The 12,891-nt window shown below is 36.1% G+C and overlaps 1 protein-coding gene across 1 annotated transcript in view; it reads right to left on the bottom strand.

Annotated features, from left to right (window-relative positions):
- NET1 (neuroepithelial cell transforming 1) overlaps positions 1 to 12,891 on the bottom strand; it is a 48,541-nt gene that overhangs the window by 17,319 nt on the left and 18,331 nt on the right. Inside the window, exons 2-3 of the mRNA XM_056482287.1 lie at positions 11,083 to 11,149; positions 6,790 to 6,849 (exon numbers count right to left, since the gene is read on the bottom strand). Coding sequence (XP_056338262.1) covers positions 6,790 to 6,849; positions 11,083 to 11,149 — 127 coding nt within the window. The remainder of the gene's footprint in view (positions 1 to 6,789; positions 6,850 to 11,082; positions 11,150 to 12,891) is intronic.

Genomic DNA, 12,891 nt, shown 5'->3' with positions numbered 1-12,891 from the left:
AAGATTATTAGGAGGAATGACAAGGTTTTGTGAGGCAACACAAGATTTTTGGGAGGAATGAGAAAATTTTTGGGTGAAATGAGAAGGTTTTTGAGAAAAATGAAAGTTTTTAGGAGGAATGAGATTTTTAGGAAGAATGAGAAGTTTTTTGGGAGGAATGACAAAGTTTTGGGAGGAAAGAAGGTTTTTGGGATGAAAGAAGATTTTTTGAGAGGAATGAAAGTTTTTGGGAGGAATTAAAAGATTTTTGGGAGGAAAGAAGGTTTTAGAAGGAATGAGAAGGATTTTGAGAGGAATGAGAAAGTTTTGGGAGAAATGAGGAAACATTTAGGAGGAATGAGAAGATTTTTAGGAGAAATGAGAAGATTTTTGAGAGGAATGAGAAGGTTTGGGAGAGAAATGAGAAAGTTTTTGAGATTAATGAGAAAGTTTTGGGGGAAATTAAATTTTTTTTGAAAGAATGACAAGTTTTTGGGAGAAATGAGGTTTTTGAGAGGAATAAGAAGGTTTTGGGGGAAATTACAAGGTTTTTGGGAGGAATTAAAAGGTTTTTGAGAGCAATTAATGTCTTTGAGAAGAATGAAAGTTTTTAGGAGGAATGAGAAGATTTTTGAGAGGAATGAGAAGGATTTTGGGATGACTCTGCCCATGGAATGACACTTATTGATGGAGTGGTCTGCACTGGCAAGAACCCAGAATTTTCTGGACACAAGGATTTTCTCCCTCTCTCCTCTTTTTTAAAAGCAATTTTTCACATTAAAAATAAACTTAAATCAGTGAGAAGTTGGAAATTTGGGCTGAGATTTCCCCTAAAATGAGAGGGACACTTGGAAAGGACATAGCTTAGGGGGTCACAAACAGGATCCTCACTGAGATTTCCAACCCAGGAGGAGAAAACTTCACCCAAAAAGAGATTTTTTTGCTCGTTTTGCCTCGGGTGAAATGGAGGCTGTCAGTGTTTATTTAGTTGCTAACAACCATCAAGATCCACACCCAGCCCTTCAAAAAAACACCTCCTGCTTCCTCCCTGACTCACTCAGCCCTGGGGGCACTTCGGGATCACCAACAGCCCCAAACTCACCTGAAATGCAGGAATTAGAGCAGGAAAAACTGAATTTCCTGCCATCCATCCCCAAGATTGCTAATAGTTAAATATGGGGGAGATTTGGGATCAGAAACAGCCCCAAATTTACTTGAAATGCAGAAATAATTCAGTTTTAAAGCAAGAAAAACTGAATTTCCTGCTCTCCATTCTCAAGTTTGTTATAGTTAAATATGGGGGAGATTTGGGGTCACCAACAGCCCCAAACTCACCTGAAATGCAGGAATGAAAGCAGGAAAAACTGAATTTCCTGTCCTTTATTCCCCAAATTTGTTAGTCAATTATGGGGGAGATTTGGGATCAAAACCAGCCCCAAATTTATCTGAAATGAAGGAATAATTCAGCTTTAAAGCAAGAAAAACTGAATTTCCTGCTCTCCATTCCCAAGTTTGTTATAGTTAAATATGGGGGAGATTTGGGATCAACAACAGCCCCAAATTTATCTGAAATGCAGGAATTAGAGCAGGAAAAACTGAATTTCCTGCTCTCCATTCCCAAATTTGTTACAGTCAATTATGGGGGAGATTTGGGATCACAAACATCCGAAATTTACCTGAAATGCAGGAATTAAAGCAGGAAAAACTGAATTTCTGGCCCTCCAATCCCCAGTTTGTTAATAGTTAAATATGAGGGAGATTTGGGGTCACCAACAGCCCCACCAAACTCACCTGAAATGCAGGAATAATTCAGCTTTAAAGCAAGAAAAACTGAATTTCCTGCTCTCCATTCCTAAATTTATTAAATATAGTTAAATATAGGGGAGATTTGGGGTCACCAACAGCCCCAAATTTATCTGAAATGAAGGAATTAGAGCAGAAAAAACTGAATTTCCTGCCATCCATTCCTAAATTTGTTATAGTTAAATATGAGGGAGATTTGGGATCAGAAACATCCCAAACTCACCTGAAATGTAGGAATTAGAGCAGGAAATACTGAATTTCCTGCCCTCCATCCCCAAGTTTGCTTTAGTCAATTATAAATTACATTCTAGTGCAGTTCCAGGCTTGATCCAAAAAGAAAATTCCTGATTTTCTCCCCAAAAGAGAAGAGGCTGAAGGAATCCCACTCAGATTTTGGGAATATTTGGAAGGTTTTAAGCTGCACCTCAAGGAAGAAACCTCAAAGATTTGCTGGATCTGGTTGGGTTTTGAGTAAAAAGCAAGGAAATAAATCAAAATAAAAGCATTTAATCCCCCTGGACATTCCCAGTGTGTGGAATAATCTGAATATGGGAGCTTTAAAAAGCATTAAGGGATTGCTGAAGCTTTTCAGAAAAAAAAAATCCTAATTAATAAAAGAGATCCCAATTAATAAAAATCAAATAAATCCCAATTAATAAAAAAGATCCAAATTAATAGAAAATTAAATATTTTCTTCCTCTTAGCTTTATTTTAAAAGCACATGGGGTAGGGTGGAAAATTTGGGGTTTTTCAGTTCAATTTGCTGGAGCTGAAATCCCATTTTTGCTGCAGAGTTAGAGAGAAAAACCCTGGAAAAATCAATTTATCAGAGGCTAAAAAACATATGGTTTGATCAGAACATTATTGAATTATTGTGCTTTTCTCTTGTGATTTTATTTCATCTGGGATGGAGCCAAATTTGAGGTTTTGGGTTCATCTTGATTAAATGCAGGAAAAGAAGAATTTGGGAACAGCTCAATGAGGCTCAGGAGTGCTGCTGCTGAGTTTGGGAAATCTGAAAGGAATATTTTGAAACTTTAAAAATCCTGGAGGGTTGGGATCAAAAAGCCTGGAAATTACAATTCCAGCAGCACCATTCATGTATTTTAACAAAAATTTGGAGTTTCCTTGGTGGGTGTGCCTCAAAATCCCAACAATCCAGCAGAGCTTCATTCTTTTTAGAGAATAAATTAAAAAATCAAGTGAAAGAAAAGCTGAACTTTAGAACTTTAGCCCAGGGATTTCCCTTTTTTCCTTGGAAGATTTCTGTTAAAATGATTGGTGATATTTTAATTTCACAATTGCTTGGTGGGAGAAACCATGACTCAGGGAATTTTTTCTCCACATAAAAAGCTTGTCCAATTAAAATTAAAGAAAATAAGAAAATCCTTTTCCCTTAGGGTGGATTTCCCTGTCTGAACACTCCCATTGCATAGGAACAAAACAAACCTAAAAAAATCAGGGTCAGAGGGTCACAAACTCTTTTTTTTTTTTTTTTTTTTCCCTCTCCTTCCATCCTGGAATTTCAGAATGATCCAGGCTGGAGAGGTCAAAACCCAGAATTTGCCTGGGCAATCATGGAAAAGATCCAGCAATTCCAGGGGAATTAATAATTAATTCAGAATAAACAATTCAGAATAAACAATCCAGAAGAAATAATCCAGAATGAATAATCTAGAAGAAATAATCCAGAATAAACAATGCATAATATATATAATTCAGGATATATAATCTAGAATAAATAAATAATTCAGGATAAAGAATTCAGAATAAACAATCCATAGTATATAATTTAGGATAAATAATCCAGAATAAATAATTCTGGATAAAGAATTCAGAGGAAATAATTCAGAACAAATAATCCATAATATAAAATTCAGGATAAATAATCCAGAATAAATAATTCAGAATAAACAATCCATAGTATATAATTTAGGATAAATAATCCAGAATAAATAATTCTGGATAAAGAATTCAGAGGAAATAATTCAGAACAAATAATCCATAATATAAAATTCAGGATAAATAATCCAGAATAAATAATTCAGAATAAATAATCCATATTGTATAATTTAGGATAAATAATCCAGAATAAATAATTCCAGATAAAGAATTCAGAGGAAATAATTTAGAATAAATAATCCATAATATACATTCCAGAGGAAAGAATTCAGAAGCAGTAATTCATAATATATAACTCAGAAGAAATCATCCAGAATATATAAATAATTTGGGATAAAGAATTCAGAATAAATAATTTAGAATAAATAATCCATAATATACATTCCAGAGGAAAGAATTCAGAAGCAATAATTCATAATATATAACTCAGAAGAAATCATCCAGAATATATAAATAATTTGGGATAAAGAATTCAGAGGAAATAATTTAGAATAAATAATCCATAATATACATTCCAGAGGAAAGAATTCAGAAGCAATAATTCATAATATATAATTCAGAAGAAATCATCCAGAATATATAAATAATTTGGGATAAAGAATTCAGAATAAATAATCCAGAAGAAATAATCCATAATATATATTCCAGAGGAAAGAATTCAGAAGCAATAATTCATAATATATAATTCAGAAGAAATCATCCAGTATATAAAAGCCAAAATAAATAATCTAGAATATATAATCAAGAAGAAATAATTCAAAAGAAATAATCCAGAAGATATAATTAAGAAATAATCCATAATAAATAATTCAGAAGAAATAATTCAGAAGATATAATTAAGAAATAATCCATAATAAATAATTCAGAAGATATAATCCAGAAGATATAATTCAGAAATAATCCATAATAAATAATTCAGAAGAAATAATCCGTAATATATAATTCAGAAATAATCCATAATAAATTTGTGATAAATAATTCAGAAGAAATAATGCAGAATATATAATGCAGAAGAAAGAATTCAAGATAAATAACTCAGAAATAATGACTTCAGAAATGCAAACGAGGTGAGCTCACACAGGAAATGCCCCACCAGCCAATTCCTTTAATCTCAGCCTAATGAACCTTAAACCTCACTTAGCTAAGCCTTGACTAAAGGGGTGTTAGACAGGAAAATTCCTTTTTTCTCTTCCTTCCCCTCTCCAAAGGAGCAGGACAGACAGATGGACAATGGGAAGAAGTTTTTCCTCAGAAGAGCAGGAAAAGTTTCACCTTAGGAGGAGTGAAGGAGTTTTTTCCTCAGAAAAGTGGGAAAAGTTTAATCTCAGGAAGGAGTATTTCCCTTTGGAAAAGCTTCATCTCAGAACAGATGAGGGAATGTTTCCCCCAGGACAGACAGATGGACAGTGGGAAGAGTTCTGCCTTCAGAAAAGCTTCATGTCAGGAGGGATGAAGGAATTTCTCCTTCAGAAAAGCAGGAAAAGTTTCACCTCAGCAGGAATGAAGGAGCTTTTCCCTCAGGAAAATGTTCCCTTCAGGACAGACAGACAGACAATGGGGAGGAGTTTTTCCCTCAGGAAAAGCTTCACCTCAGGACAGATGAAGGAATTTTCTGTCAGAAAAGCAGGAAAAGGTTCCCCTCAGGACAGACAGATGGACAATGGGAAGGATTTTTCCTTCAGCAAAGCAGGAAAAGCTTCAGCTTCAGTCCTTCATGAAGGAGGTTTTATCCCCTTTAGAAAAGTTTCACCTCAGCAGGAATGAAGGAGTTTTTCCCTCAGAAAAGCAGGAAAAGGTTCCCCTCAGGACAATGGGAAGGAGTTTTACCTCCAGAAAAGCAGGAAAAAAGCGGGAAAAGCTTCACCTCAGGACAGACAGACGGACAGTGGGGAGGAGTTTCTCCCTGAGAGAAGCTTCACCTCAGGATGGATGAAGGATGTTTTTCCCTCAGAAAAGCAGGAAAAAAGTAGGAAAAAAGCAGGAAAAAAGCAGGAAAAAAGCAGGAAAAAAAGCAGGAAAAAAAGCAGAAAAAAGCAGGAAAAAAGCAGGAAAAGAGCAGGAAAAAAGCAGGAAAAGTTTCCCCTCAAGACAGACTGACACACAGTGGGAAGAGTTTTCCTTCAGAAAAGCAGGAAAAGCTTCACTTCAGGGGCAATTAAGGAATTTTCCTTCAGAAAAGTGGGAAAAACTTCACCTCAGCAGAAAGTGAAGGAGTTTTTCCCTCAGGAAAAGCTTCACCTCAGGACAGTGGGAAGGAATTTCTCCTTCAGAAAAGCAGGGAAAAAGCAGGAAAAGCTTCACCTCAGGACAGACAGACAGACAATGGGAAGCAGCTTTCCCCTCAGAAAAGCAGGAAAAGTTTCACCTCAGCAGGAATGAAGGAGTTTTTCCCTCAGAAAAGCAGGAAAAGCTTCACTTCAGCTTCTCTCCTTCATGCAGGAAAAGGTTCCCCTCAGGACAGACAGATGGACAGTGGGAAAGTTTCTCCCTTAGGAAAGTTTCACCTCAGCAGGAATGAAGGAATTTTTGCCTCAGAAAAGCAGGAAAAGTTTCACCTCAGAAGGGGAAAAGGAATTTTTTTCCTCAGAAAAGCAGGAAAAGTTTCACCTCAGGAAGGGAAAAGGAATTTTTTCCCTCAGAAAAGCTGGAAAATCTTCCCCTCAGGACAGACAGACGGACAGTGGGAAGGAGTTTTTCCCTCAGAAATGGTTTTTCCCTCTGTAAATCCCTTTAATTTCCCACCCAGCCAGTCCAGCTCGTTCTCACCCCACCCAAGCAATGAAATCAAACAAAAATAACATTGGAAGAGGCTTTGCCTTTCCTGACCTTTTAAAAACGCTGATTTTGGGGGTAAAACTCATTTATTTCACGCTTTAAAAATCTGGTTTTGTGGATAAAACTAATTTATTTCAGCCAATATCCAACCTGGGCTGGGTTTGGGATTTGGGATTGAGGCAGGAGCAGCTGGGCACGACCCAAAATTCAAAATACACAAAACTCCACAGCCCCCAGCGGGAATTGCCAAAGGAGGGGATTGGAAATGTTGTAAATTCATTTTCAGGTGCTGTAAATTCAGTTTCAGGTGTTATAAATTAATTTCAGTACCTTAAAGTCGAGGCTGTTCAAGCTGACAACGTCGTCGTCCTTCTCTCGGCGCTTCCTCTTCTGTGAGAAACCAAAAATTGTGGGTTTGGGGGTCAGAAATTTAATTTTAAATACAGCAATCTGGAGATATTTCCTTTTTTTACACCCTTAGCTAAGTGTAAGAACTCAAAAATTGAAAGTTGAACGCAATTTTTTTGTTATTTAATGATGTTTGTCACCTGGAAATTGAATTATTTGTCTTGAAGCTTCTTTCCATGCACTCCTGTAATTGTGGTTGGGAATTAAATCTTTAAGTAGGGACCATTGGGAAATGATTTGGGATTTATTGAAGGTCGTAAAATCCTGGAATAGTTTGGATTAAAAAGGATTTTAAAAACCATCCTGTCCCCAACCTGTCACCTCCACTATCTCAATCTGGTCTTGGACATTCAAGGGACACAGAAATTCTGGATTTTTATTTTATTTAATTTAAAATTTTATATTTATATTTATATTTATATTTATATTTATATTTATATTTATATTTTATTTAGAAAGTCCCTGCTTGTGTGTGAGAGCTTTGGGATCGCCCATTCCTTTGGGCTGCAGAATTTCTGTTTGGGAATGTGAGTGGCTAAAAAAAAAAATGGATAAAAATGAGGTTTTAGGCTTAGGAATTCTCAGCTCATTTCCCTTCCTAAGAAAAGAATAATTGGAATAATGATTGAAGGCATTTGCACTGAGATTTCTGACATTTTCCATTATTTCTGGAATATTAAAGTAGAAAATTTCCCTTTTCCCAGCCCCCAAATCCTGGGAAAAAAATTGATTTTCCCAAATGTATTAGAGAAACTTCCCCATGTCATGGTCCCCAAATCCTGAGAAAAAATTCCTTTTCCCTAAATTATTAAAGTAGAAAATTCCCCTTCTCCCAGCCCTGAAATTGTGGGGAAAAATTTCATTTTCCCAACTTTATTAAACTCTCAGACCCAATTTAGGGACTTAGTAGAGCAGAAACTTAAACAAAAATATTGCTCAGGAAGGAAAATGAAAATATTTTGAAAATATTCAAATATTAAATATTTTGGGATTTTATTTCAAAAACACCTCAGGAGCAGGGCTGATAATGGAATTTCAAGGATTCTGAGGGAAGCTGCAGGAATTCTTTGGAAGCAATTGGGAAATAATTGGAAAATAATTCCAATTAAATTCTCCTAGGAGAAGCAGCCTCTTCCCCCTAAAGTTCAAATTTCATTTTTTGTGCCCTCCCACTGCAGCACTTTGACCTCCTGGCAGGTGCAAAGGTGCAATTCCTGATTTCTTATCATTTCCAAATGCACTCAAATATTTAAAGACAATTTTTAATGATGTCCAACTTCTGTTAAAGCTGAAATTTGGAATTTATCTGAATGGAAATATGCATTAAAATTCTTTTTAAATGCTCAGTTTCCAAGTTCCTTTGAGAATCTGCTGCTAAGGTGCCTTGAAGGGCTCTCAAAAATTCTTTTTTGTGTTTAATGCTCCTTTTTATGATGTTTTTAGGCCATAAAACCCACAATTTTTAGTATTTTTAATAACATTTTTAGCAATTATAGCCATTTTAAATTAAATTTATAAATTTATTTTTATTTTTTGCCTGTCCACACCATGCTATTATTTAATAATTAATTAAATATTAATTAGTGTTTAATATTAAATATATCCAGCTCATGGTGATGTTTAACAGAAATTCACTCACAAATTTCTTACATTTTGGGGTTTTTTTTGCAATTTGGGTGCTGGTATTTTTTCCTCAGCTCAAAGTGCATTCAAGGATAAAATTCCTCAATTATTTCAATTTTTCTGGTTTTCTTTCTGAGTTTGCAAAAACAAGATCCCAACTCTCACTTGAATCCTTCCTCTGACAGATTTGCTGATCAGAGAGGAAAAAATTCCCACATCATATCTTTAAATCCAATATTTTTTATTCCATCCTTTTTCAGACCCCTGAAAACCTTGAGAAAATGCAAATCCAGGTTTTATATTTTTCCCTTGGAATCAGTAAAATATTCCAGCTGATTTCCAGGTGATTTTTTTTTTAAAAAAAGAGGATTCCAGGATTTCTTCTAGGTGATTTTTCCCAAAAAATTAAGATTTCAGGATTTCTCTATGGGGAAAAAAAGCTGCAATAAAGCTCTTTTTTTTGGGATTTTTTTGTTTCCTTATGGGGTGGAGGATTTAAATTTTTCCCATAAAGCTCCAGCCCAAACCCAGACACAAAAGTGAGGCCAAAATGTTGTTTTTAAACTGGCCAGACTCAGGATTCCATTGGCTGCAGCCCCATTTCCTCTGCCCAATTTCATTCTGGAGAAAATCACAGACATTGCACTCCAGAGCCAGAAGGGAAAAATTCCAGGGCAAACAGCTCAAGTTCAAGGATTTGGAGTCCCAAGATGGAAAAGCAACTGAAAAAATTGATTTTTTTTCTCCCATTTTTGGGTCTTCTACCATCCATGATCCCACTCATTCCCTTTCAACCAGCCCCCAAATCATGTGGAAAAAATATTTTTTCCCAAATTTATTAAATGGGAAAATTCTCCTTCTCTCAGCCCCCAAATCTTGTGGAAAAAATTGCTTTTCCCATATTTATTAAAGGGGAAAATTCCCTTTCTCTTAGCCCCCAAAATATGTGGAGAAATTTCTTTTCCCAGAGTATGAAAGTGAGAAATTTCCCTTCTTCCAGCCCCCAAATCATGTGGAAAAAAAATCCTTTTTCCAAATTATTAAAGTGGAAAATTGTCATTCTCTCAGCCCTTAAACTGTGTGGAAAAAAATCCTTTTTATCAAATTATTAAAGTGGAAAATTGTCATTCTCTCAGCCCCCAAACAGTGTTGAAAAAATCCTTTTCCCAAATTTATTAAAGGAGAAAATCCCCATTCTCCCAGCCCCCAAATCTTGTGGAAAAAATTAATTTTCCCAGATTTATTAAACCCTCAGACCCAATTTAGGGGCAGAAACTTAAACAAAATTATTGCTCAGGAAGGCAAATGAAAATATTTGGAAAATATTCAAATATGAAAATATTTTGGGATTTTGTTTCAGAGACACCTCAGGAGCAAGGCTGAAAATGGAATTTCAAGGATTCTGAGGGAAGCTGCAGGAATTCTTTGGAAGCAACTGGGAAATAATTGGAAAATAATTCCAATTAAATTCTCCTCTTTTTTTTTTTTTTTGCCTTAATCCAGGATATTTTGGTTTGGAAGGGGGAGAATGGTTTTTGGTGCTTTTTGCCCACCTGAAATCAGAAATTTTAATGAGGTTTCACAATTATTAAATCCACAAAACTCCCAATTTCCCAGCAAGAATTCCTCAAAAATGCAAGGGAATAAAGGAAAATATTCCATGAGGAATTTTGATTCCAGTCAGAGGATGTTTAAACCCAAACTGATTGAATGTTTTCTCAGAATTATTTAGAACAAACACTGATCATTCCTTAAAAATCCATCTCACTTTGGCATGGAAAATTCTGGCTTAAGTCTGATTTCTTCTTTCATTTTCTAGCCTTTTGGCCAAACATGAAAAGAGGATTTTTTGGCACTGGCATAGGAATAAAAAAAATTGTGTTGTTAGATCACAGAATTTTCAGGTTTAAAAGAATAATTTTAAGGCTGTATAATAATTAAAAATCTAGGTTTAATGGAGCTGAAAGTTCCTAAAACTCAGCAAAATTCAAATTTCCAAGAATTTGTGGTTTTGGTTTTGTTAGCAGCTGGATCAGCTCATCCCAAAATTCCAGGGGTTGGGTTTGGAAAAGGAAATTTTCCAGGTTTGAGGATGGGATTAGCAAATCATGGGAATGAGCTTTAGGATGGAACTGGAATTCCTTAAAACCCTCAGTGCTTGAAGGACAGAAAATTCCAAAGGGAAATTCCAGAGGGAAATCTTTCCCTACCTGCTCCAGAGCTTGGAAAATAAAGGATGGAAAAAAGAGACTTAACAAAAAGATCAATAAATTCCTCTGAGGAGCTTCTCCACACCAATAAAATCCAGATTTTTTTGCATTTAATGAATAAAAAACCAACATTTTATTTCCCCACTTTGCCAAGGCTAAAACACATCAGAAAAATCAGGAATTCAGCAAGGAAAAGTGTCCAGAATTTCCTGAATCCCTGAGTGCAAAAAGCAGGGAAAACTCAGGAATTATTAAAGGAAAATGTTGTTTTTTCCTTCTTTTCCAGAGGGGTTTTCACCTCTGGATTCTGATTTTCCTTCACCTCTGGATTCCTGATTTTTCTTCACATCTGGATTCCTGATTTTCCAGCTGTTCCACTCACCAGGGTAAAATCCCAGTGTGGGCCTGGAGTCAGGAATGTGAAGGAGCTGCCTCGTCTCAGAGGGTACCTGTGAGCAGAAAAAATTTTTTATTATTATTATTATTATTATTATTATTATTATTATTATTATTAATATTAATATTATGTTGTTATTATTAACATTATTATTATTCTGTTTATTTATTTATTTATTTATTTTCTTAGGCTGCTGCAGAATTGATAAATTCCATGTTTTCCACACCTCCCACCACAGCCAAAACAAGGAATGCTGGAATTTTTTTGGGAAGGAGGAAGCCAAAGGATTACCAGCATTCTCCAGCCAAATTTGCAATTTTGGATTGAAAATTCTGATTTTCTACAATAAAAAGGGGGATCTGTGTAAAACTTCCCAATGGGAATTGCAGGAAAAGCTCTTTCTGATCCCAAATTAAAAAAAATAAAAATAAAAAAAGAAGATACAACAGCAAAAAGAAAAAAATAATCATAATTTTGATTTAATTTTAATTTGAGGCACACACAAAGGGCCCTTTGTAATCCCAATTTTGAACAAAGCTGAGCCATTTATTGAACCAGCCCCACCTGAGCAAACAAATTCCACTCCCAACTTTCACCCTCTGCTGGATTTAAGGAATTTTTTCCAGCCAGAACTTTTTACTTTTTACAGTTTCTTCTGGCCAGAGGATGGAAGGGTTTGTGTCTCTTATGGGTTTTTAGTTCCAAATAGATCACACAATTTTTTTTCTGCTTTTTTTTGTGGGGGGAGATTTTCCCTTTTGCTGTCTGGCATCTTCTCATCTTCTTCATCCTGAAATTCCACAGGATTATGGAAAAACAGGGAATAACAGAAGGCTGCAAATCCTCTGAATTTCAGGGATTCATTCCCAAATTCTGGGGCAGGAATGTGTCTGAAAATCTCGGAATGGGATTTCTCTGACGTTTCAAATAGAGCAGGATTTTATTTTTTTTTCAGGAAAAATCCCAACATTTCACCTGAGGTAATCAAGGAGTTTGATTAAACCTTCCTTGACTAGAGATTGAAAAATGAATATAATTAATGGCCTGCAAACTGTGTCCAAAGGCAGAATGGATGGAGCCTCCAGAAAGGCAGGAATTTGTAGTTTTGGGATGAAGAATATCCCAGGAATCTTCATTTCCAGCCCAGCAGCACCCAGATCATGGCCTGGAAGCCACAGAAGGCTGGAAAACCACTCAAAGAAACTCCCAATCATCAATATCAGGATGATAGAACCATGAAAAAAAAACAGGAGGAATGATCATGAGAGGAATTAATTTGGGAATTGCAGCATTTTTTTGTTGGAGGGAAGAGGTTCAAAACTCCTTACAGGAAACTTTGGTTTTCCAGTTATCCACATGAGCTGGAAAGAAATTTCTCCCCCTCAAACTCCAGCATCAGAACTTTGTCCCTTGGTCACTCTGAGGGGGAAATGCAGTTAATAATTCCCAGGAGAAGTGGGGAATATTGAAAATTAAAACTTCCCTTCATTCCTTAAACTCCAAAGTTTTCTGCTAGACCAGAGCCTGGTCCAGACCTGCTGCTCTTTCCTCCTCTTCATTTAGGGAGCACCAGGATGAGCAGAGGGTTGGAGCAGCTCTGCTGGGAGGGAAGGCTGGAAAATTGGGAATGTTCACCTGGAAAAGGCTCCAGGAGAGCTGGAGAGGGACTGGGGACAAGGGATGGAGGGACAGGACGCAGGGAATTGGGAAAGGGGAGATTGGGAAGGAATTCCTGGCTGGAATGGAATTGTCAGAAATCCCTGGATCCCTGGGATGTCCCAGGACACTGGGGTT

This window comes from Oenanthe melanoleuca, chromosome 1A (genome assembly GCF_029582105.1).
Source record: "Oenanthe melanoleuca isolate GR-GAL-2019-014 chromosome 1A, OMel1.0, whole genome shotgun sequence".
In the NCBI taxonomy this organism is placed as follows: Eukaryota; Metazoa; Chordata; class Aves; order Passeriformes; family Muscicapidae; genus Oenanthe; species Oenanthe melanoleuca.
The sequence above is the reverse complement of the archived record's forward strand: the minus strand, read 5'-3'. Positions and strand labels throughout refer to the sequence as shown.